The sequence below is a fragment of the Drosophila nasuta genome, chromosome 3 (genome assembly GCF_023558535.2).
Source record: "Drosophila nasuta strain 15112-1781.00 chromosome 3, ASM2355853v1, whole genome shotgun sequence".
Lineage (NCBI taxonomy): Eukaryota > Metazoa > Arthropoda > Insecta > Diptera > Drosophilidae > Drosophila > Drosophila nasuta.
In genome coordinates this window covers 53,700,579-53,727,985 of record NC_083457.1, presented here as the reverse complement: position 1 = coordinate 53,727,985, position 27,407 = coordinate 53,700,579, and the positions used below count along the sequence as shown (strand labels likewise).

At 36.8% G+C, this 27,407-nt stretch overlaps 1 protein-coding gene across 1 annotated transcript in view; it reads right to left on the bottom strand.

The window, feature by feature from the left end:
- The window catches only part of LOC132788503 (glucose transporter type 1), a 92,778-nt gene that overhangs the window by 6,134 nt on the left and 59,237 nt on the right, over window positions 1-27,407 (bottom strand). The window contains 16 exon segments of the mRNA XM_060795955.1: window positions 319-579; window positions 2,018-2,121; window positions 4,265-4,404; window positions 4,464-4,688; window positions 6,621-6,743; window positions 6,809-7,086; window positions 8,128-8,406; window positions 8,473-8,597; window positions 9,061-9,317; window positions 9,997-10,134; window positions 10,227-10,392; window positions 14,808-14,849; window positions 16,696-16,858; window positions 16,923-17,042; window positions 18,524-18,682; window positions 25,137-25,705. Coding sequence (XP_060651938.1) covers window positions 319-579; window positions 2,018-2,121; window positions 4,265-4,404; window positions 4,464-4,688; window positions 6,621-6,743; window positions 6,809-7,086; window positions 8,128-8,406; window positions 8,473-8,597; window positions 9,061-9,317; window positions 9,997-10,134; window positions 10,227-10,392; window positions 14,808-14,849; window positions 16,696-16,858; window positions 16,923-17,042; window positions 18,524-18,682; window positions 25,137-25,146 — 2,590 coding nt within the window. The 5' untranslated portion in view covers window positions 25,147-25,705.

The following is a 27,407-nucleotide window of genomic DNA, read 5'->3' as shown; positions in this document are numbered from 1 at the left end:
AGCATAGAGAGAGAGTGTGTGACTTAGTTACGAGTATTTAGTTTATTGACGAGCGTGGTGCAATTGTGTTAACGGTATTTTTCCAAGCGGCACGCGCGGCATTTTCATGTAAATGCTTTTGTGGCATTGGCTTGTGGGCGCCCCACACTTGCGTGGTTTATGGCGTGGAGGGCTGTGAATATGTGGTTTTTAGTGGCTCTTAGTCTTAGTAGAAGTGGTATCAAGTACGAATACAGACAGATACGAATACGTTTACGTTTACGTTTAAAGAATACGACTTATTGTTGTTGTAGTTTTAGTTTTGTTTTGTTCACCTACATGACATTCTTCCGTGCGCCGAGTGCCGGCGAAAGTTATCATCTCGGCCATAGTCAGACTCATTGTAGTAGCATTTGCGATTAGGAACTGGCGTTTGTATATTTGTACCGTAGTTTGTGTAGCAAGCCGAGGAGGAGCCGGCCACGCCGACTCCGCCGCTCATATAACTTGTTGACGTTGGACCCAAGAGATTGGTGCTATCGCTTAACGGATATGGACCCATGCCTTCAACCGTCAACGAGAACGAAGTCGTACCAAACACTTTAGTATCATATATATTTCACAAGCAAGTTTTTTGTTTCCAAATTTTTTTTGATGTTCATGCATTTTTCAGATTGTCGCCAATATGTCAGATACAATTCTCAATTGGTTACATACAGCAGATATGGTTATTATTATTTGTGTGGTAGTTGTTGTTGTTATTGATGATGTTGTAGTTGTTGTTGTTGTTGTTGTGTATAGATCCATTTGATGATTTGATTGGTTCCCAATATGGTTATTGACCAATGTAATTGAATTGTTGATTTATAGTTTTTTTTTTTTTTTTTTGGTTTGTGGTTTCGATTAATGCACATTCAAAATTCAATACAATTCGAATTGTTCAAATGAAAATAAAGAATATGAATATCATTTAATTTATATAGTCTTCCAAAATATACAAATATACAAAGTTATACGAATAATATTAGTAGTTAAACATTAAATTTCTACTATTTACGAATAACAAGCGGCAAATAAATAGACACTTAATATAGCAATTGCAATTGTTTAATTTAATTACAATTTCAATTGTAAACTGTTTGGTCACCCAAAAAACCATTTAGTCAAGTGAATTTCCATTCGGAAATCGAATTTCGTATTCGCTACTAAATAAACAATTGCATTTCATTTCTAGCTAGCTTTAATTGAACTAAATTCTGTAGACAAATATTTATAACAATTAAACTATAAATTAATATGAGACAAATAATGTTCTAGATATATTTACAGACATGCAACAATTCCATATGGAGTACAGATAAATAAATGGCTTGACATGGTTTGGATGTTAGTAAAAATATTGTTTGGCAAATTAAAAACAAACATATAAGAGAAATGTTTGCTAATTACTCATAAAAAGTATATGATTATGCGTAATTTTGTGTATTATTTTTGATAATTTCACCATGTCTGAGTGTGAGTGTGTGTTGGAGTAGAACATGTCGTATACGCAATGCATACACAAAGGGGACGCAAAAAATTAATAATGCGACATGTTGAACATGTGTACAATAACTGCAGTAGAACTGTTATATACATGTGTGTGTGTGTATATGTGTGTGTTGTACAAGTATATTTAAGTTCGTTTAGATGTAGTTGCTGGTCAAGCTAAACGTCTGCTCTGTTTACCTAGAGGTCATTTTGTGTTCTGCATTTTGTTAAATGCGTGTGATTGTTATTGTAAGTATTATTATATGTAGGATAGGTAAATACTGTTTTCGTATTTGTTTTTGTGGGGTGTGTGTGTGTGTGTGTGTGTGGTGTGTTTTATATTCGACTGAACGAGCAATTTGCACAACAAATAATAGTTTCGTAAAATTAAGAGCATAAGTTGGGATTTTGTTTGTAGTTAGTTGCTAATATTATTTTTTATGTTTTTTGTATTGGATTTTTGTTTTGCTTTTGGTTTTTTTTATTTGCGTGTATTATTGATTCTTACGTGAGTCATGTTGGGTCTTCTCCTCAGATACCATCAATGCGGCATGCTCGATGCCAGAATTCATACTTTGTGGCTCCAAGCTATTTGTGCAGTTTAGCATACTCCTGAAATTCGCACACTCTACGATTATGTTTTAAGTGTAAACGTATTTTAAATTTAATTTTTGCAAACTAATGACAGCAATTTCGAGACTTGACTGAACACAAATACGCGCACACGAGGGGCGGACGTTGAGGGCATTCAAAGGGGGGGTTAAACGTTGTGTGTGTGTGTGTGTCTGTGTGTTTTAGTTGAGTGTTTACCTGAGCTGAAAGAGCTAAGAGCTTAAGTTTAACTGGCTTGGAAGTTATTAAGCGCGGCTAAAACAAAACAAAGTAATAAATAAAATTAAAAGTGAATGTGAATGTGAAGGAAAACATAACTTTATTATTGACAGATGAAACAACAATGTGAATTATAACTTACAAATATAATTAAGTTGACAATAAATTAAAAGTAAATAATAATATTGAATCGCAAGTGCAGGCAACAAATACTTTTTCCCCATCAATTTCAATCCGAAAAGTTTCATGAAATTGCAGCAGAAAGAGATTTCCGACTGAGAAGAGATTGCAACTGTCTCCACATTGAATTGGCAATTAAACTGGCCAACTGCCATGGCAGTTGCAATAGCATCAGCATCAGCAACGGCATCAGCATCAGCATCAGCAGGTGCCACTCAAATGCATTGCACTTTACTGCTTTTTGGGTCGAGTTGCATTCGAATCACATTGCGATATCTCAATGTCCTCTGTGGAGGTGCTGTTGTTGCCGTTACCGTTACCGTTGTCGTTGGTGGAGGAGGTGTTGGTGGTGGTGGTGTTGTTGTCGATGCCACTGTCACTGTCCCCACTAAATGGACAAGCAACATAATCAGTGTGTGTTTTGTATATGTATTTTGTGTCTGTGTGTGTGTTAGTCTGTTGTGATAGTAGTTGTTGTTGTTGTGCATTGTGAGTTTGGCTTAACACTGAACATTTTTGGTGCTTTAAACTAACCAATTTATTTGGAATGAACAATGAACAGAGAGAGAGAGAGAGAGAGCGAGAGAGAAGAAAGACGGGATTGTTGATATGTAAGGGCGCTGCATGAGTAAGAAATTGAAATTGAATTCGTTTTTATAACAGAGGTGATATGAGAGAGATAGACAAAGAGAAAGTTACAAAACATTTGATAATGAAATATGACATTTAAATAAGTAGAAGAGTACAGTATTTAAATTCATATTAAATAGTTGAATAATTGATATTTAAATTGCTAAATATGAACTGGTAGTAATTAAATAGTAGTTATCACAACTGTAGCCAGCTGTTTATTGATTTTATAATTTGTAATCGTAATCGTAATCGTAATTGTAACAAAGTAACGAGTAGTACAGGCAAAGTTAAGCAGACATGCCAGAAAAAGTATGAAACTTTGAGCGCAAGTTTTCATCGAATTCCATTTTGTTTATATATATTTTATTTAGTTTTTTTTTTGTTTTTTGGTTTTTGTTATATTGATTAAAATGTACAATAAAGTTGCTTTAGAGTGAACTAATAATACGGCAAAAAACGAGCTACGTTTAAATAGAGCGAAACGCTTCAGATTGAAGTTTATTTAAGTTTTAATCTTGATAGTTTTTTTATATGAATTGTTTACTGGTTGGTTTTTGGTTTTTGTTTTTGTTTTTGGTTGTTTATTTTGTTTTCAGTTTCTCTTAGTTCATGCAACTTACCCGTACAGTCTACTATCTCGAAATGTCCTTTAGTTTCGGGCAAAGATAGAATGGACATGTTTTTGTATTATTTTCAAATCGGTCGATAAAACACAATGTGCAACAAAATAAATAAGAGAGGTAATTTGACAAAATGAACAGACTTTTCAATCGCATAACGTATACGATTCAAAAATAATAGATACTATATGTATGTTACAATACGATGCACACCGCATAATAAACTTCCAAGTTACATATTAAGAGTAATTAAGAAAGAAAGTGACAGTTTTTTTTTTTCTTGGTTTTGTTTTGGGTTCGTTTCGAGTTTCATGTTTACGTTAGTTATACATTATAAGAAGAAGAGTATGAGCTGCTCTGAGGAGTGTTTTTTTTTGTGGTTCTGGTTCTGGTTTTGGGAATGGGATGAGTTGAGAACTAGTTATCAGATTTGCAAATGAGCTGTGTGCATAGAGCCTAGAGCGCATACGAATGGGATCTAAGAAACATACCTGCCGTTGTTGTGACGGAAGAGAGCCAAGATCTCTTCAAAGGTTTTGTTTTTGGTCTCAGGAACCTTCTTGTATGTGAATATCCAAAATATGGCTAAGAATACGCTAAATGGCAAGAAAGTGTAGTTCTCCAGTGCGGTCTGTAAGAAAGTATATCAATATAATAACAAGTAATTAAAGATATTCAATCAAGATTAACCTTCATGCTGGGGAAACCAATGCCGACCACAAAGTTGGCCATCCAATTGACCAGCACTGCAATGGCCATGGCACTGGGCCGCGGTCCCTGCGAGAAGAGTTCCGCGGTGATCATCCAAGGAATGGAGCCGGGTCCCACGGCGAAGAAGACGACAAAGCCGAGGGTGGCCACCACCGAGAGATATGACATCCAGTCGATCATTTCCTGCACATAACCAAAAAACTCCTATACAAAATGCATAGTACTCGCATTCTCGATGATTTGTAGGCTTTTCTTTTTACGTTTACGTTTTTCTTTTGGATTTTCGTTTAACGAACTGTTCGTCGATTGTAAACCAAAACAAATCAAGGAGCTGTCATCGCATAGTATAATAATTAAAGGTATAAATCGAAAGTAAAAGTAAGTTAAACCCTCAACTGTTCACTTTTATGCATGAGTCTTGAGCTTATATCTCCAGCATAGACTTAGTTTTAAGTTAAAAGTTAGCTTGATCTTGGTTCTCAAAGAGTTGAATCGGTTACCATTTTTGCTCTCGTCGCTGCACTTTGCACAAAACAAACTGTCACTTGAGTTTTTTGATCTTTTGCTGTAACCTTTTTGATTGTTTGGAGAATGCTTAAAATAGTAGCAGAAAATACTAGTAGTATATCTTAGTTAAATAAAATAATATAAATTAAGATTAATTTAAAGTCTAATTAATAGATTAATCTGAATAAACAAAGCGGCGTGTTGACACAGTTTTCACATTGTGTTCTTGTGAGTTTTAGTTTTAGTTTTGTGTTGTGGAAGTGGCTTCCAAAGCTTATTTCAGCGCGTGTTCTGCTCTAGTTTCAAATTTAGCAACAGCTTTTGTACAGTTTCCAACACTGGCTCGTGTTTTTTGCTCTTTGCTCTTAGCTGTGTGTGAGAACTGTTTGCATTTGGTGCCCGGAAAACTTTTGTTTTTTTTTTTGCAAATTCGTGTGAATTGTATTTGCATTTGGAACTGTGTCGTTATACTTTAAATTTAGATTTAGCATTAAGTAGCCCAATTACGTTTATGAAAATAAAATGAAAAAGGGGAATTTGAAATAAAGTTTTTTTTTTGCAAATTCGTTAAAAGATTGGTGTGTGTTCTTGTGTGTGTGTTTGTGTGTGGGGGCAAAAGCCTGCCAAGTCGAGAATAGCTTTTAAGTGGGGGTTGGGAAAATTGCACAAATGAGCTGCGGCTTAAACTCGGTCCATTTAAAGCGAAGTCTTTGTTTTCAGTTATGGCAAAGACAGCTTGAAATGTTGGTCAAATAAAATAAATTTCAGCTCATTTATGCAATCACTTAACCTAAGCACAACACAAATAAAAGCAACTAGAGTTTCAAAAGCTGAGTAGAGTGCAAAAAACGGGCAACAAGCTACTATAGAATTGTATTAAAAATATCATAGTATGTAAAAATAGACTAGAATAATTTAAGCACTTAAACTACGTAAACTTAAACGAGCTTTAAAAGCCTCTGCTAAGTGCAGTGCATGCATTGATATTATTTGATGTGCAGCGCTTTAAACATATTTAAAAAAAATGTATGTAAAAAAATTAATAAATTCAGTAGCTTAGCGCTGGCCTATAAATAACAAAGTAGTACTAATTTAAACACACATAAATGCAATACGACACACGATGCGATAGCGGAGAGTAAAGAGGGGCATGAGTGAATTGATTGCTGGCACAGGCTCAGCTATAAATTCAACTTGTTATAAATTCAAATATACACATATCTCACATCAATAATTTATAGAAATACGCGCGGGACAACTGTCATGCCATGTTACAGTTTTTCTTCATTTTTTTCGGTTTCACATTGAGAGAGAGGGAAAAAGCTCATTTGGGGGTCTACACAACTTCATGCATAAAATATGTATGTCAATATTTAAATATTTATAAACACACGCATACATTAGAGATACGGCTTAGCATTAGTTTGCAAAAAATATTCTATAGATAAATGTATTTTATTCAGCGTCTAAAAATGATTACCAAAATCAAATGCAATTGGCCCAAAAAATCGTATGCAAAGGCCACACAAAATAATATTGAGAACTCAAAAATGCAGGCAGACGCTTCTTGAGATATCGGAGAATATCTATCGAAAAGCTAATCACAATACTGGCAACCCCTGTACTTGCCTTGATCAGGAACGAAATCGTTATGAAGATGGAGAAGATGAACATGCCGCCCAATCCATAAAGATGCAGTGTTCGACGACCTGTGCGATCCATCAACGGAATGGAGACCAAAGTCATTACAACCTGTCAACAGAATATGAAATGCATTAAATAACAATTTAATATAAAAGCTTCATCGATTAGTCTACCATAATTGCGCCAATGCCTATCGTGGCAAACTTGGCGCTCTCCTCAGTCAGTCCGGAGCTCATGAAGAGCGATGTGGAGTAGTAGAAGACGGCGTTGATACCGCTAAACTGTTGACTCAGCTGCATCACAATGCCAATGATCAATGGCGGACGCAACGTGGGCGAACAAATGAGCTCCATGGTCGATATATGGCTCTCGGACTGCTGAGCACGCTCCTCGGCGCGCATTTCTTCAATGTCCTCATCCACCGAGCCGGAGGCGCGCAGGCGACGCAGTGCTGAAAAGTGAAAATAGTATTTTAAAAATACCATATTTTATAAACTGTACTAAAATAATACCATATTTTTAAATAGTATTAAAATAATACTACATTTATAAATAATACTATAATACGTATTTTAAATAGTGTTGGAAAAATACAACGTTGTATAACTAGTATTAAAATAATACCACATTTTTAAAAGGTATTAAAATATCACTTTTTGAAAACAGTATTTACAGATAGCCATATTTAATAAATAATACGACGCAGTGCTGCAAAGTGAAAATAGTATTTTAAAAATACCACATTTTATAAATAGTATTAAGATAATACCATATTTTTAAATAGCATTGAAATAATACCTAAATAATATCACATTTTATAAATGGTATTCAAATATTACCACATTTTTTAAATGGTATACAAATACCACGTTTTGTAAATAGTATTTAAGTAATACCATTTGTTATTAATAGCATTAAAATAGTACCGCATTTTTTAAATATTATTAAAATATCACGTTTTAAAAATAGTATCTAAAAATTACCAAATTTTATGAATAGTATTAAAAATTTTTTTTAAATTGCATCAAAATAATACCACATTTATAAATAATACTAAAATACGTTTTTAAAATAGTGTTAGGCATAATAATACTAAATACGTTTTTAAAATAGTGTTAGAAAATACCACGTTGTACAAATAGTATTAAAATAATACCACATTTTTTAAATAGTATTAAAATATCACTTTTCGAAAATAGTATTTAAAGATTACCATATTTCATAAATAATATTAGAATAATACCACGTTTTAGAAATAGTTTTTAAATAATACCACTTTTAAAATAATATTAAGATACCACATTTTATAAATAGTATTTTAATAATACCGTATTAAATAATTAATATTATAATCAAACCACGCTATTCAAAGAGTATTAACTTAATACAACAAATTATTAAAATACCACATTTTGTAAATAGTATTTAAATTATAATATATTTCACACATAGTATTAAAATAATACCGCATTTTAGAAATTACAATCTTTACCTTTACGCGCCTCCTCCTCCCATTGTTTGGTGATGAGCAAATATCTGGGTGATTCGGGACAAACTGGCAGTAATATTAATTGCAATATTGCTGGACAGATGGCCAGACCCAGGAGTATGGGCCAGCCCTCATTAGTGCCTAAGATTTGTTCAATGCCCAGCACCTGGGATAATAGTAAACCTACAGTCACAGCCAATTGATTAACAGTACCTAAGCCACCGCGTAGATTCAGTGGCGCTATTTCAGAGATGTACATTGGCACCAACGATGTATTGAGACCTGTTTTAGGGAATATTATTTCACATTAAATACATGGTTTAGCGTTTAAAAGAGAGTTTACTGTACCGCAATTAACACCAATTATAAATCGGCCAAGGAATAACATTTCATAGGAATGACTAACTTTGGTAAAACCCATCAAACAAGCGCCCGAAATACCAAGCACATTGTTCAACAATAGACCGCCTTTTCTGTAAGTACAAAATCGAAATTTGAAAATATTTTAGTTGAGCAATGATAAAAGAAAATGGCAATCAAATTTGTATATAATTAAAGAAATATACAATGAAATTTACATTTAATTAAAGTATAAAATCTTCTGTTGACAGTTAACAATCATAAATGTTAAAGAGACATTTTAAAATTAATTTGAGAAATCAGATTATTTAATATAGCAAATGTTAACTAATTTATCACTTTTAATTGCACATTATATATGAAAATAATTGATAATATAATTAAGACAAAGAAACATATAAAATAAGGCAATTTAACTTAAATAATTGAAATAATAATTAAGATAAAGAAACACTTCAAATTGTGCAATTAAAATGCAATCAAAATTCTTTAGTTGCCTTAACCAAATGTTAAGCAAATTGATGAAAATCAATAAAATTTAATAATAGTATTAATTCGATATTTTAAACTACGAACCTGCCAAAGCGATTGGCCATCCAGCCACCGCTGAAACCGCCGAGCATACCGCCGATGGCGAATATGGAGACTGCCACCGAGTAGAGCTGCTGAATGAACTCTTCGCTAATGTCCTCGCCATAGCGATCCTTGTATACATCCTTCATGAAGTTCTCAATATTCTTCTCGGGCGCATTGATGACTCCAGTGTTGTAGCCAAACTGCAGCATGCCCAGCACCGCCGAGAATATGGAGTAGGTGAGAAAGAAGGTCAGACCCTGTAAAACGTGTGCAATAGAATTGGGGAGAAAGTTAATAATACTCTTGAATTGTTCACAGATAATGGGACGGGATTCGGGATGATTCGGGTTGGGTTTGTGCGGGTTCTTCAAACGCTTTGCAAACGAGTGTGCAGCAGAAATAAAATACTATTCATATTATACAAGTACAGTTGAGAGATGAGGCCAATTAGCTACTTAATTTCATTATTTCTAAATCTAAATTAAAAGTAAAACAAAACAAAACACTCTGAACTTTGTGTGGCAAACTGAAACTTGTGGTGGCAACCAAATAGAATAAACACAAAAAGTCGAAAAAGTAGTTCTCGAATATATTTATTACATAATTTGATTAAGGAACACAACGCAAGAGTAACAAAAATCATAAAGTATCGTTTTAATTGTGTGAATTTCAAAGCCGTCTGTGTATGTGGTTGGGTATTCGAAAGTTGCACCCATGCAAAAGTATATATAAATATATACACGGATATTATTCCATCATGAGCACAACTTGTCGAGTGTGTTCGGTATTGTTCGGTTGTGTGTGTGTGTGTGTGAGTTTGTATCGTGTGTGTGTGTGTATTTTGGGTGTTTTTGGTTTGGTTTGGTTTTGTACATGAATAGAAATGAAATTCAAGTATTTAATTACACAACATGGCAAATAATTTAAGCTACAAACTTGTTCTAAAAGTCTTAGCTTCCGTCTGTGTGTGTGCTCCTCCAGTCTGTCGACATATTCGCGCAGCTCTTCAATCTCCTCCTTCACCTGCTGCACAGTGTCCAGTTCATGTTTGATAGCCACCATGTCACGTTTGACCTAAGCTCAAAGAGAGAATTGATAATTGAATCCAATTAGAGGCTGTGCTGCGGCGTGTTAATTATATTTTGCAGATGTTAGACGCTACTCACCTCAGATACTTCGCTCTGGCAGCTCTCCACGGACTTGGTCAGCTCCTGCAGCTGTGTCCGGATTTCGCACAAGGCGACTGTCGTCTCCAGGTGTCGATCGCCTCGCTGCAGCTCATCGAGTTTCGCTGATAGATTCATGCTCATCACGCTAACTTGCTTTTGCAAACTACAGTTGAAGTTGCAATTACATATTCCGCCATCAAAACGAGGGGCGTATTCATACACGGTTTGGCGCAGTGGGCGTGGCCGTGGCCGAGTGCGGGTCATATGCGTGCAATGCATACAATTCAATTCCCAAGACCAAGAAGAAGACGAAGACGTTGCGTGACGTCACGTGCCAACACCAAGTCACGCAAAGTGCCCCCAAGACATTTGCAGTTGCAGTATTGCATTCGTATACGTATTTGTTTACGGGGTTTTGTTACAGTTAAAGAAAATATCAAGCAAAAATGCACTTTAGTTGTACGATATGGCTGGCAAATGCCTTGCTGGCATTTATTACGTATACGTAGAGTAAATTTATGTATATACTATATAGAGTACGTCTACAGACTACGTAGTTATTTAGCGTATCAACGTAATTTATTTTGTGGAGCACAAAACGAAATTATTTATGACCGCTTGCATTAAAATTTACCGAGCTATGCAATTATTGAGGAATGAAGCAACATAAATTTTATGGCTTTTGGGCTGCAACTAAAACTCAAAATACAAAATACGAAAAACGCAGAAACACACACAGAGAAATCAGAGAAAGCAAGCACTGAAACTGAAAAGAACTTACACACACACAGATACAAATACAGGCAACAATAAAGCAGGCAAAAGCTTGAAGTAAACGAAAGGATTTGTGTTTTAGTTCTTGATGTTGTCGTTGTTACTGTAACTGTTGTGGTGCCACAACGGAAGAGCCAAGCCACTAAGTACATAAAAAGTAAGTTAAAGTAAATTGTTGGCATTTTTCGTTAAGGTTAAGGCAAGAGTAATGTAGCAGCAGCCCACAAATGAAAAGGATAAATGATCTTTGCCGGCACACCGAGACATAAATACTCTTGCATCTATTTGCTGATAGTTTTTGCAATTTATTGCCATTTGTGCAATCCAATTAAGATCACACAAATGTGTGTTAAGATTAAAATATATTTACATATCTGTTGGACATAAAACGGGAATAACTGATGCAGCCCCAAAAAGTATGCTATAAAAGAGTTTCTTTCTCGATGCCGAATTGCAATTCGGAATTCGTAAAGAAAGCTGTAAATTCTGTTTGTCGTAGATGCGAGAGTTAGCGTATAGTACGAGTAGTAATCACTTGTGTTGTGACCGGCTTAGATTCGACTTTTGAGTCTTTACGGAATGCATAAAATTTACATTTTCATCAACATGCAACGACATCAAAAACAAATAAACGCCCACGTTCTCTCGGTATGAGTGTTATGTGTGTGTTGGTGTGTGTTGGTGTGTTTGCATTTGCCTTGGCAGGACAGTGAGTTGCCCCCCTCCCCGTTGTCCTCCTTCTTCCAAAAAGCACTATATGTACATAGTACCTAGTATCTATGACTGAAAGTGAGAAGTGCTTTTTGTTGGTTGAGCAAACAAAACGCGCGAGTGGCGCCCAAAATCAAACAGCAGCGGGAATAACAAACAAAACAACAACGACAACGACAACGAGAACGAGGCAAAAGTTATAGGCGACAGTTGCACATGCTCTATAGGGAAATTGTTAGAGAATGTTTTACGGGGGAGGAGGGGGAGGCGATAACTGACGTCGCACACACAATGCGCATACGACACGTAGGCCGCATGCCCCTTGCAAATCCCCTAGCGTTGCCCCCTTTCGCATACACTTGAGTTGGCTGCGCATTATGTTAATACGCCTATGCAGGCTGCAGGCAGTGGAGAGGAGGAGAGGGGGAGAGTCAGCGAGTTATTCGCAACATGTTGTCATTGTTGTTGTTATTATTGTTATTGTTTTGCATTTCACGGACATTGTTGTGCTGAGCATAAAAGGATTATTTTATGCATACATCAGCAACGAGCGAACAGAACCCAGAACTCAGAACCAGAACGAGGCGCATCCTGTGTAAGTTATTGTTCTCTTCATGAAAACAATTGTTGTTTGTATGCGCATATGTATTGGGATGCATAGTCGGTGTATCTCGTCGTATATATCTGCTATCTGGTATCCCTATCTATCCTCTGTGTATGAATACGAGCACTTTTGGGCGCGTGTCTCCGTCTCTCTATAACTGCATCTCTATCTGTAGTTGCATTTGTATCTGTATCTGCATCTGTATTTCAATACCTTCAAGTATGTGTATGTGTGTATGTTCGTCTGTCAGCTGCAGGAATTTTCGGTTTTGTGTAACGGATTTGTATACGTGAGCATTTAATAAAATTTCTGCCAATTTCAGCCAGCGCATTGCAATGCTCCAACAGCCATAGCTACTGCAGTCTTTTGTATTCATTTAATGCTTTCGCATATACTCGTTCTACTCGCTCGCTCGCTTCGCATGTACGTGCAGCTCCTTTGTCCGGACTCCGGATTGCGCCTGCATGTATAAAATATTATTATACATTTGAGTATTTTGTGCATTTTGACAGGGTACGAGGGAGTGCCACTTAATTTCGGGAAACATGGCAACTGTAACTCGGCAAAAAGGAGATTATGCTGAACACTCACTCACCCACTCACAGCTGGATGTCAAAGCGAAAGACTTCCACTGCATATTTGTCTTTCTCAGAGCGAGAGCTCAGCAATGCAAGAGTATTCATTGTATTTGCGGCTTGATTTAATTAAAAAGCTCAACCGCATCACAGTCTACTTACACAATATTTTCAAGCTTAACAAAAATACGAGTACGGAAAAAAAGTGAAATTAAAAACTCATCTCATAACAAGTATAATACACATTTTATCAGATCAAAGTTTTGTTAAAACCAATTGGCATGGCATTGGGACATTCACCAAATGTACACAATTTTTTTTGCATTCGTTTTTTTTTTGTTGTCGTTATTATCGTTATTATTTTTGTAAAAGTTTTGTTTCGTTGAATTTTCGGTTTTCTCGGTTTCATTAAAGTTTTTTTCTCTCTCTCATTCTTTGTGGTATTTATTTTTGTAATAATTTGCATGAATTGACGTTTTATTTGTAGTTTTGAAATTTGATTTATATTCGGTTTTGGTTTTTCATCTTTTTATGTTATGCCAAGCAGAACGTAAAATGAGACAAGAACAGATGAGATATACAATTACAATTACGTGTTCAATTACAAAATATAATGCAACAATTTCCATGGCACACGTTCAATGTGAAGTGAATAGATAACAAATTAGCAACAAATGTTTCGATTGTTGTTTGTAAACAATTTTCATTTTTGTTGTTGTTGTTGTTGTTGGTTTTGGTTTTTTGATTGGTTTGGTGAGAGGACCATTCCGCCAATTGGTGAAAATCAAAATGTAAATTACGTATACGTACGAGTATTTTTAGCAAGATGGACGATTGTAGTAATCAAAATCAAAATCAAAATCAAAATGGAAAGTGGAAATGATAAACCTGAAAATATTGTGTGACTTTTGACTGATGGGTTGTTGAGGTTCCTCCCTCTCCCTCTTCTTTTTCTTTTCTTTTTTTGTTGTGGTTTAAAAGAGAGATGAAGATAACGCACGAGATTGTGGAAGGTGGCAAGCTAATTATGGCTTTGATGACATGCAAAGTGCGAGAGGGGAGAGGGTCGACAACTGAATGTGTTGAGTGGCCAATGCTGATTGACTGCCTGGCCGAGCAGTTCATGTTATTGCAGCTGAGTGTAAGCCTGTCTCTGTGTGTGTGTGTGTGTGTGTGTGTGTGTGTGTGTGCGTGGTTGTGCTTTGAAGTGTGTACAGCGACTTAATGGCACTCGAACACTTTTCGGCATGTCATAAAGAACATAGTACACACACACACTCACACACACAGACAGATAGACACACTCACAGTCACACACAATAAGAGCAGCAGAGGCTTCAGTTCACAGATTGTTGTGGCTGCTCTCGAGTGCTCTACAAAACGCATGAACTGAGTGGTTAAAGAGCGATGCAGTGGTGTGATGTGGTGTTGTATGCTGGTTTATGGTTGGTGGGGGAGAAGGAGGAGTAGTTAAAGGGAAGAGAGTGACAGCCCAAAAACATACTTTAAACTATTTCGCAACACACTCTCTCGCTCTCGCTCTCGCTCTCACTCTGAATTGGTTGCCACAATTATTACAATTAAACAACTAAATTAAATTTCGGGCACATTAATTGAATTTTAATTGGCTTACATGCAATTTCGGGGGCGGTAACAGGAAATTTATTATTCGGTTTTGAGCAAATATTCTAAATAATTAACAAATCAATTTGATGGTCAATGAAGTGCCAAACATGAGTGCAAAGTGGAGAGTGTAAAGAAGGGAGGAGAGTGGGTGACTTATGTTACAATAGAGAAAAGAGAGTTGATATATTGATTGATATATAGATATGGTAGATAGATAGATAGATAAGTAAGTATGTAAAGTAGCAATGTAGCAAGTAAGTGAAGAAGTATCTTATGGAAATTGCATACTCATTGAGTGGCGTGAATACCAAACCACTTTGGGTGTGGCTTCTTTTGATTGTTGTTTTGCAGTTGTTGTTATAGTTGTTGTGGTTAATATTTTTATTGTTGTTGTTCAAGTTGTCGATTGATGATTGGTGGCAGGGAACAAAGAACAAAGTTATGTTTTGAAATTGAAAACGTGTATTAAACAATCCACAATCGAGATGGGAATTGGAATTTTGAATTGTTATCTATCTACAAAGTGACATCTGAATGATGAAGCTGATTTTGATTGGTGCTGCATAAAATCAAAATTAATTCAATTGAAATACGTGTATGATTGAATTTTAAAGAGAGCAGCTCTTTCTTTCCGATTTCGGATTCGGATTTTGGATTTCGGATTTCGGATTTTGCATTGTCACATATGCAGATGATTTTTATGCTCAATTGATTGAAGATTGACATGGAATTTAAATGAGTTTTATACAATGATGATGACAGAGACAGTCGGTGTATATAATATGCACAACTTTACACAATTTAACTCAATTCATTTATTTGCATTATGAAATCAATGTGTAACGTTTTTTTTACAGCGCGTGTCAATGCAACAAAGCAACGAAACGAAACGAATCAAGCTAATTAACCATTTTTAATTAAAACTCATACAAAATTATGAAATGCCTAGCCCGTTACACTTAACATTACACACTCACACACACGCACATGAATACATGAATACATACACTCACACACACACAGACACACGCATGTGAAAGAATAAAAGAAAAAAACGACAATGAGAACGTTTATAATATGTTTGCATTAATTTAAAATATTTGCATTGTGGAAAATAAACAAATTATACACAAAAGACCAAAAAAACGAGAACGAGAAGTGAAATGAATACATGGCGTATGCGTAATGTTCGAGTTGTTAATTATTGCTATGCTTTGTTATTATTAAAATTAATTTTAATAGTTGGGAATGCTTTTGTATATGTACCTGGGTGGCATTGTGCCCATCATTTTGTTGGCTCTTTTTTGTGTTCACACTCCGCCGTTTATTTGATAAATATTTCTCTCTCTCTTTTTCTTTCTTTCTTTCTCTTTCTCTCTTTTTTAGTTATGCATTAAAATACGTTTTGCTTAATTAATATATATTCATTTGTTGAAGTATTTCTTTAATGTTTTCAGCAAATTTCTTAACCCGACCTTTGGTGAATGTCGCATGTGCCCGCAGTTGTTGTTTATATTTTGTTTAATAATTTTAAGTATTTTTTGTTTTGTTTGGGGGGGTTGCGCAACAAAAACAACACAACACAGATGCCCTCAATGAATAATTGACATTTTAAGGACACGCGAACATAATTTGCGTAAATCTGTTTATGGAGGGGGGAATAGAATTATTTGTAGAATATATTTTTTGCGCACACATAAATAGTTATTAAACGAAAACTAAAACGAAACGAAATAATTGTAAAAGTTGTTTTGCATCACGTTTATTTGTATTTGCACCATCAATTAAAAAGGCCAAAGTTTTAGGGTCGAATACATAAACAAAAATTAAATTCGAAATTAAATTATAGATTTGTTCGTGCTTATTGTAATTTATAAATTAAGAACTACCAGAGAGTGTGTGAGTGTATAGTAAATATGCAATTGTTGTTGGTTGTTTATTTGTCTAACTAAATGCTAATACTTTATGGCGGATATTCTGTGGCATGCAAATTAAATGACGCATAATGAGGCATTCCACGATTGTTTGGTTCATTATGTGTTCATTTCATTTGCATTAACACAACGAGCCGACCGGAGTGGAAAATGTTGAATACAAATCAAACTCGAATAACTGAACTGAACTGAACTCAACCGAAATGAATTGAGTATTGAGTAGACTAGATAATGGAACATACTCGAGCAGCAATTGGCGCAAAGTGGCCTCATCCTCGCCATGACATCTTAATCTTGACTCGCGGTCACGATCATCACGACTCGAGTGGCGTTGACGTTTTGGGGCATAGCTGAAGGAATGGCGATAGAAACGTCCGTTGTTTATATTCTCACCTCGATAGGCGTCTGCAAGTCACAAGTCAACACATAATAATATTAACTAATATATAATATTATTTTAATCACTCACCTTCGGGTCGCAAGCGAACTGGCGGCGAGGTCAGCTTGAGTTGTGTTGTCGTTGTTGTGGGCGGAGTCTTACGTCGACCACCAAAAACATAATCGTAAGAATCTTCGCTCAAATTGGACACTGAACACGGCAAAGAATAACGAGCAGGCTCATAAGGATTTATCTTTGTATATATTTTGCTTTAAACACTGGCTCAAAATTATAACCTTACTTAAAAAACACATAAAGAAAATCACTTAAATGCATTTAAACTAAATACAAAAATAAAATAAAAGTAAGCCACAGCTGTGCGCAACAAAGTTTTGCACAACAAAAATTACTTGGACAACAGATATTTTTGTTTGTTTAATATTATTATTTAACTTAAAAAGTACTCCAATGGAAGCTCGTGTTTCGTCCTATTTGCTTAAGATGTTCTTGTTGTTGTTATTGTTGATTGTTTTTTATACTCACTCTACATGAAATTAGTAACGCATAAAAGCATATTATTCAATATAATTTTTAAGTATTTTGTCAAGATTTCATATCATCATTATCATAATGAAAATCATTTGTTGTTTTGTCCGAGGGGAAAAAATAGAAGAAGAGAGCACAAAATTGTTGTAGTTTGTTAGCATTTTGTTTTTGTTTGTTTTGACAGTTTTTTAGGGGGGAGGGGGTTTCACAAAGATAGGTGAAGTGGAATGAGCAAACGGCTGGCAAACGTTCAAAAAATGTTTACAAAGCAGCTGCGAAATACAAAAATTTTGTTTTTTTTGTCGTGTTTTTCTAATAAACATTTCCAAAAAACACACACGGCAGCAGCGTCAAAATGCAACTTTAACTTTTGGGAAATTTACAAATGAAAAAAACAAAAAGTTGTTGATTTTTGTTTTAGTTAAAAAGAGCAAGCAGAGAGAGAGCAGATAGAGGACATTGAGAGCGACATTTAATTAATGGACGACTGTTTGACTGATTGGTTGTGTATTTCTCTTTTTTTTTCTGTTTTTTTGTTTTGGGGTTTTGTTATTTTGTTTTTGAAGGGGAATTCGATTGATTGATTGGTTGACTGAATGAGTGCGGCGACGAACGCAGCTGGAAAATTCTAAACAAAGGTAACAAAAATACGTGTAACTCTGCGGCATGTTACTGCGAGTGTGAGTGAGTAAGGGAGCGTGACTTTTGTGGGTGGGGGGAGAATGTAAATCAGAGTGAATGTGTAGTCTAGTGTCGAGAGTGTAGAGTGTAGATTGTATTTGAATGATGGAGTCTAAAATAAAATACACACAAAAATTGATGTTCAAATGGCTTCAAATACAAACGGCAATTATGCTGGCAAACAAATCAAAAATCCAATCTACACATCAATTCAAGTGGCAATAAAATACTTGAAAAATCAAATGATTTCTTTTCTCGCACTCGTATGTGAATAAAAAACGTGTGCATACGAATGAAAGCTATATATATATATATATTGAGATTATATTGTATAAAAACACAGAGAACGAACAAAAATAAAAGAGAAATGGAAACCAAAAAAGAAGAAGCTAACAACAAACAAACAAACAAACGAGCAAAAACAAAGCAGAAAGCGTTTCGCATTTCTTTCAATTTCTGGGCACCTGGAAATACGCTCAATGGCTGAAGCACTTGGGTGGAACGCAACGGCGGTGGTAGCGGGGGCAGCTGTCCAAACGGATCTTGATCGTTTGAAATGGAAGACGTTGGCGGCGAGATCATCGATAAATCACCATTGGTCGCCATTTCATTACTGTGGCCAGCTGTAAGATGTGAAATGAAGAAATGTAAAAGATGTCAATGGATGTTAAGAGCGTTGTTACACGACAAACATTTTAATATTTCGAGCTCATGCACAACACAAAAAGCGCCCAAAGGTAAAACGCTGTTGTGGCGCCATATTTCGCACATACATAAATTGTGAGTCCAAAAGGCAAAGGTAAAGGCTCTAGCTGAGTTGGAGTTGGAGTCGGAGGCTGCTGCTAAGTCCGTCGTGGCAGCTGCAAGGTACGCATGCATGAGTGCATAGGCAAAGCTTTTAGCATCGACACACACACAAACACACCCTCTGAGCCAAAGGATTGGAAGCCGCAGGAGCAGTGAAGCAAGCAGCCGCATATGTGGCTCTTCCTTATGTGTGTTGGCTTATTTCCAGGAATCGTTTGAGGGATGAGAACGTAAGTGTGTGTGTGTGTTTGTGTGTGTGTCCAGGTCTTGGGTCTCGGGCACGTTGCGTGCCTTTGCATAAAATAGATTTCATTTTGATTCGCTTGAGCAGCAACACAAGGATAACTTTGCGAGAAAACGAAAGAAAACATTGCCAAGACTCGGATGCCCTCAGGCTGATATCATTTTATGGAAAATAGCAAGTACACTTTCCACTTTCCACTTGGAAGTTCTGCATACTAAATTCATTTAATAGGCAAATCAATCTTAGCTAAACTTTTGCCCCAAAATCGTATCTCAATTATTAGCTTTGATTTCATTTCTACGAATGTCGCTGAGTCGTAATAAAAGTTGATTTCATTCAATATCAATACCAATAATATTGTGTGATAATATCAAGATATCTCTATTTTTACCCTTTCTTCAAAGTTGGCACAATTTGCATTGCTTTCAAGCGACGCTTTTCTTTTCCTTTTCTCTCTCTCTCTCTCTCTCTCTCTCTCTGTCGTTTCCTTCACGTACACAACTTTTAGGTAGGCTTAAAAAATTGCTCGCTAGCTGCGATAAATGTGCCCGTAGTCAGGTTCTTGTTGTGGTTGGCTATGGATTCCGCAGGCCATCACTTGAGTCCTTACACGCACACACACACACACATACTCTATAACAACAACAGCAAGGACGACAGCAACACGTGCAGCTCGGTATTTTGAATTTTTATTATTTGCAATTTGCGTTAATGTTGTGGAAAAAAGCATGTGGCTGTTATGGCTGCTGGCTTTAGCTATAAGCGTCTCTCATGTGTGTGAGTGTGTGTGTGTGTGTGTCTTTCTATGGCATATTGAATGGTCATTTGTGGCACACATACACACACACCGATACGCTCACCCACACACGCACACACTAATGACCTTTTCATGGCCGACTGTCGATGAATGTTGTAAGAAATGTGGGCAAATTATGGAAGGATCAGGCGTGTATATCCCTTGGCAGTTGTCGTTATTGACAAAATGATTTGTAAACATTTTGCGCGTCATTAGCTGCAGCAACCGATGGTTGAAAAGTCCGCAATGGCATTTAAGCATTTGCGCATTTAACAGATTAAAATCATGCATGCATCAACAACATCAAGTGGACGACGAACGTCGAAGGAGGAAACGCAGTCACCTGGTTAAGTTCTTTTGCTTTTGCTGACACTGCAACTGCTTCCGGCTTCAATTGCATCAATGACAGCAGAGCAGAGTAGAGAGCAGAGTAACCACAGCATCAGCAGCAGCAGCAGTTGGAGTAGCCACAGACAGACCATGTAGGCCAAATAGAAGTCAAGTACCCGACCCATGAGCCACCACTGTCATCGGATGTGAAGAGTCGCCTCAATCTCCACATGTGGCATGCAAATATTTGCTTAAATTTCTGCTGAGGTTAAGTTTTTTGTTTGTTTTGCCTCTGCAACAGCAGCAGCAGCAACATAAGCATCAAGGGGATCAGTGTTGAACGCTGGTTAAAAGAGGTTCGAGGGCGAGGCAGCAAATGCAGCAACTTGATGACAGACATTCAATGGCCTGTGTGATGCTTCCAGTCTGGGCAGCTGCATCCATCCGCATGTCGCATGCCTGACTGGCTTCCCCTGCTTCTGATCTCTAAGCACGCTCCCTCACTCGACTCTAAACTCTATCTCTCTGCTGACATAGAAAAATAGTTGTGGAAAATGGCAGCGCTGCATTTTGACTGCATGCCAAGGCCTCAACGGCACCAGCTTCAACTCTGACGACGATGCTGATGACGCAAGCACTACACATCACTGTGTGTGTGTGAGTGCATTGAGCAGTAAGTCATTTGCAAGTGTGCGTGTGTGTGTGTGTGACTTTGAGGCTTGGCCATTGACAAAAGTTCTCTGCATGCGTCCTTTGCCCTTCTGGCAGTTATGAAAAGTAGCCCCCACCTTCAACCTTCCTTCAGCTGTATCCTTCAGCTTCTTGCCACTGGCCCTCTGTTGGTTTTTAATAATTGAAAATTATGCATTCAATGCTTGCCTCACTCTCTCTCTCTCTCTCACTCTCTCTGTCTCTCTCGATGTGTGTGTGTTGAGTGCTTGAGTTGAGCTGGGGCGCATATTTCATTGCATACTTTTAGGCATTGCAATCTGCTTATTTGTATTATTTATATTAGATTTATGCGTTTTCAAACAATGTTGTGTGTACGTGTGTGTGTGTGTGAGTTGACCCTATGCACTATTATCGACCCTCAATGCCCGATTTGAAGCTTTTGTATTTGCATAGCTCACGGTAGATGCGCGGATATTACATTTTTCCGTATTGAATGCTGTCGGTAAATAGTTGCACGAACACCACACAAAACATGTTGCATTTGTTTTTCATTTAATGAAATACTCTGTGTACTAAATCTGTCATAATTCATAGCTTTAACTGTCTAAATATATTCTCTATTAAGATAGGGAAGAAAACAAGTAAGAAAGTTTCAGTCGTGTCAAGTATTATTCATAAAATATACCAAATTAATATGCTGAAGAATACCAAAATATACCGAAAGTAACATTCGGTATATTTATATACTATTAAATTCAAAATATACCATAGAATATAAAATTGTCATACTAAATTTACCAAATTGATAGACCAAAAAAGTACTAAAATATACCGAATACTATATTTGGTATATTTTTAAATTTAAAATTTACAATAGAGTACGAAATATGTCAAATTTTCATACAAAATTTACTATATTAATATACCAAAAAAGTAATAAAATATACCGAATACTATATTTGGTATTCTTTTAAATTTCAAATTTACAATAGAGTAAGAAATATATCAAATTCTCAATCAAAGCATCTAAGTCGCGGAATAAAATGATATTGTTTTAATAACTTTTACAATTTTTATCAGTTTGTTAATTATAACACCATCCTACCTTATGGGTAGTGGATATAAATATGCTGCATTTATTTCACATCATTAAATGCTTTCTATATTAAACCTGTTATTATTAAATTTATTCTACACTTAGCTGTAACTGTATACATCTATTTTCTATTAAGTTTGCTGTAAATTATTTGTAGTTTTCCTCATCAGCAACCACAACATATTGTATTTATTTAAATTTCCAAATATCTTTCATTAAAATGGCTATAATTGAGGTTCCTTCTAATAGAGTATTTCGTTAACTCTTGCTTGCTTTAACTCGTTGCTCAGTTTGTGAAATTCTTGGCCAGCTTTCAGCGTTGTGGCATAAATAAGATTTTACTTCGTTTGGCCAAATTACTATGCATAACTTGCAGAGTTTTTAACTTTTCACAAGTCATTGCTTAACTTCGCTCGCCTTCGTCTGACAGTTCATTTTATTAGCTTAATTTTTGATTTGTCTAACAACTTGAGCAAATGCACTCGCACTCTCTCATTTATTTCTTGCCCCATTCCGACATTCGCAATCCGTGAAGAACTCTTTTCATAATTCTATTTCTCTTGCCGCCGCCGTCTCCAATCAAATTAGCAAGTAAAATTGAAAACTGATTTATTCATGAGCGCAACTAACCATTTTTTGAGATAAGAATAATTTAAAATTCAATTAACTAACATCCCCACCACGCACACACACACACAAACACTTCCTCAGCAACAAAAGCAGAGAGAGTTCCGCTTTAGTTTTTGGGGTTCGAGTTTGTGAGTTGTTCCGAGTTTGCGAGTTTAGAGTTTGAGTTTGTGTTTGTGTTTGTTATACTAAAGCAGAGTATTGTCTTGGGGCTTGCATTTGCATTTACCGCTGCCATTCAGCTGTGCGAATGTGAATCAATGAATGTGAGTGAATGTTGTCGCAAAACTCAATTGCGAATGTGCGCTCAACTCACGAGGCTTTTGTCTTAAGCGTTTGTCAACTAAATGCCGTTGATTAAATGAAACAAAAGCCGCACACAGACAACTGCGCACCTGCATTGAATGCAACCACATGTCTATTAGTTATTGTATGTGTGAGTGTGTGTGTGTGTGAGTGTGTTCATTAATAGGCTTTTGTATTTGTTAACCACAAAAATGATTGCTGCTCAAATGCACTTGAATGTGCCATTGTTGTTGCGGCCATGTTGGATCCCAAACCGCAAAATCCTTTATTATTGCGTTGGCTTAAGCCAGAGAGAACGACGCATGCTACTCGACCGTACAGACCAAAGCATATACACATATAAATTTAATACAGTTTGCAGTTGAACTCAACCGTTGATTGCACGTTGCAGGGAAAGGAAAGGAGGAGATGGGAATGGGGGGCACAGAGAAAGGGAAGTGCCAGAAAAGAGGACCAAAAGAACGCCGGCAATGTAAGCACGTGTCTGTGGGCGACACTTGACAATCAGCACTCAAAACAGATGGAAACACTCACACAGAGAGAGAGAGAACGAGAATGAGAATGAGGATGAGGATGAGACACAGTCAGACAGACAGCTCTCTAAAGATGAAGGCTTGGCTTGGCTTGGCTCCACTGACTGTCGCTGTCGTGGCAAAAGTGAATTGCTTTTCGACATCGACGCCGTCATTGTCATCCTATTGGTTCTGGGTCAGACTCCCGCTTCAGCTTCAGCCTCAACTCTGAGTTTGGGTCTCAGTCGACGTCTGTTTCTGGCTTGGGTCCCTAGCAGCAGGCTGCCATTCGGCTTTTTTTTGTTCAGCTCACCACGTATTGGCAATGTGGACAGCTGTTCATACACAAACAAACACACTGGACGCAGCAGCAGCAACAGCACTTTGTTGTCAATATAATCATTTTTGCTTGTTTTTTGGAGGGTAAAGTTTACACGTATTATCAGCACTGTTTATTTGTCAGCATGCGGCTGCACATTGTATATGTATGTATGTACTTTTATGTATATAGAGTGTATTTTAAAAATCACACTCATTACGCTGCAGCACATGCGACGTATGATTAATTTTAAGCTGCCGCCTGAAAGTAGGCAACACTGCATCGAGTGCAACTGCAGCAAAAGTTGTGGGGCATCGCTTTCAACGCCAGCAGCTGGCCATTTAGCGAGAATGAGCTGTCATTTTGCACATTATTAAAATTACTTGAGTGCTTGTCGAAGCTGTCACTCAACGCGATGGGGAAAGAGAGAGAGCGAAGGGGTCGAACGTCGAACGTGAGTTTTATGTCAAATATATCACGCATACGACCCCGTTGAACGATCAAAAAACAACAAGCAAACTCGCATACATTTTCATCGATAATGGCCATAAGCACATCGTATAATATCGAGATGACTTTCTGCTTCAACAAACGTCACAAGTCACAAGGTGTCAAGTTGGAAATAAGTAAATAAGCAAGCTGTTAAAATATTCGTGAAACGTTAGAGGAGAAAGTTGGTAAATAAATAATGATATCAAGTGCAATAGAAATATTATTATTTTTATTTGGTATTGGAAATAATGCCAATAAATAAATAACAATATTATTAATGTTTGTAGTAGTATTATTTATTTATTCAGTTTCTTCACCGACGTATACGTTATATTCTGTATGGCTTAAATTCTTATTTTAAGAATATAATATGATTCAGTTGCCAGTTGACACGATGTTAAGGGACCAGGTGATTAAATAAATAATAATATTAAACATATTATGAATAATACTATTTAGCTTTATTTACTAAATTTATCCACGTATACGCAATTTTTTGAAGAGGTGATTATTATAATTTGCGCTATTAGCTTCAGCAACTAAATAAATAAAAAAATTCGGTAGAGCAACTTTACAGATAATAACAGCATAAAGCATTTTTCATTTATTAAATTCGCGCATCGACGTATACGCAATATTTTGTAAAGATGATTTTTCGATAATAAGTTTCAGTTGCCAACTGTCAACTCTTCGATTCGAGCTTAGTCAATTTATGTAAATTCACCCATCTATAAATGTATCTATATAATTGCCAACTTGTTGTAAGTGGCCATTAAATTGTGCCAAGCAATGAGGATGTGAACTTTATTTCTTGAGTTTTTGTTAAAAACTCACACTTGTTCGGTTATTTATGACACGAGAGTAATCTGTACTTACCGGTGCACATAGGAAAGCCATTTCGTTGCCAGTCCAGGGCCAAAGTAGTGAGTTATCATGCGTTACTCTTGCTGCTGATGATGATGATGCTGCTGCTGACGACGACGTCGACGATTAGGATGGAGACGAAGATGCGGGAGAGACGAAGATGCCACAGTCAGTCAGCGGTCGGTCGGTCGGTTGAGGGTAAATTTTCAGGCTCAGTTGCTCTAATGCTGCTTTGTGCCAGTCGAATCCAATTTTAGCTGCATGAGCTACTCACAGCTCTCGCCTCGCATAAACTTCACTTTTGCCGAGAAATAAAAAGGGACAGGCGGACGCACAGCACAGATATAGACACCGACATAGACACTCACGCACACACTTGCACACTTGCACACTTGTACACTTGCACTCACACACACTCGCGCTCGAGAGGAGAGAAAGTGGTGCACACTTTCAGGCGTGCGCCTTTTGCAGTTGGCAAATGATAAAAACTGGCAACACACTGCTAGAAAATATGCATTTTTAATGCCATAAATTAGTTTTGCTGTTTGCCGTTGCCGTTGCCGTCGCCGTGCACCAGGGAACTGCAATGAAAAAGAAGCAGAACAGAGAATAAGAGATAGTTGGAATGTGAATATAAAAAAAAGAGAGATACATATATACAATATAAAAAGTAAAAGAAGCCGAGCTGAGTGTCTAAAGCTGTTTAACGCTATGCATAAAAACCTAAGTGAAATGTGCTCTCATTCTAAATGCGTTTTTAAATTTCACAACGATGCTGCAGCAAAAGGTTTATGTAATTTATAAACTAATAGCCAGCTTCCATTAGCTGCTGTCTGCAAAAGGTGGCACAAGTTATATTCATTACAACTAATTTCGTATGCGCCATGGCAAAGACTAACTTTATTTCGTAATAACTAATTGAAATGCAGTTTTTGTGCAAATCTGTTTTTTAAAGCTTTAGAAATCCAGCGGTTTGTTAGTTCTTTCCCAGACAATCCGCTTCACGCTCAGCTGCTTGCCAAAACTCTTTGAATAAAATAGAATAAAAGTAAAAGCAGCAGCTGCTCATAAATACAACGAGTACCCTGCAAATCATGTCAGCAAATATGAATATTTCATGTTTTGATGGCAAATATCACATAACAAATTTCCCCTGATCAAATTCAATTCCCACTTACGTGAGTGTTATGCAATTTTCGTTTTTTTTTTTTTCCTTTTGTTAAGGGGAATATTGCCCCGAAAATTAGACAGACAATGTCTGATATTCTTATAATGTCAAGCTAGAACTCAACACTGCTCATTTCGAATGCAGCCAGAATCCGCTTTCTTATGCCACTTGGCTATGCTTTTGGAAAAAGTGCAACTCCCAAATCCAATCATAAAAATTGCATAAAAAACTATTTCGACTTGCTGAAAACGGAGAATTGCAAAACGTCGCAAGACTTTGTCCGGAACTGAGTGTTAGTGACTGAAAACTGAAAACTGCAAAATGCCGCTTAAAAATTCATGAGTGTGAAAAGCCGCAACGAGTGAGTGTGAAGAAAGGAGGAAAAAGTTGCTCCCGCAAAACTTTTGGGCAGCCAAACAAAAATCATAACAGAATGCAAGGGCGAAGACCATAAGGGAATCGTCGTCGTCGTTGGTGGGAGATTCAACAATGGGAGATGAAAGAGAGAGAGAGAGAGAGAAAAGAGTTGAAAAGCTTCAACTGGAGAATTGTGTGGGCGTTCGCCCGCTGCACAACTGACAGTGTGAATGAATGTTTATTGAAAGAACAACGTCAGGTCGCGACCAGCAAAAAAAAAAAAAGAAAGGAAATATAACCTGAATACATGAAACGTCAGAGAATCAGAATCAGAGTCGTGAGCTACTCATATGCATAGGCAATAGCATAAAAATGAGACGGAACGAGAAAGAGAGAGAGAGAGAGAGCGAGAGGGATTGCTTGTGATATGGCCCGTGCAGACTCTTGCTTTTCATTCATACGAAATTACCTGCGGCCAAGAGGCGTAATGCCAGTTGGACTGCAAAATCCACTTAGGAAGTTGATACAATCAGTTGCTCTGACGAGCTGCCTCGCTGCCTGGCTGCGGCCTCTCTCTCTCTCTCTCTGTCTGCATGTGGATGGATTCATTAAAACGAATTGCTCTGAGTTTTACGGCCCTGTCTCTGCCTCTGCCTCCGTGACCAGGCTCAACCAGGCCAAATAGTCCGAGTAGAGCTCGCCAGGGAATGGGCACGAATACGACTACGACTACTATATGTAGTACTATACTACACTAT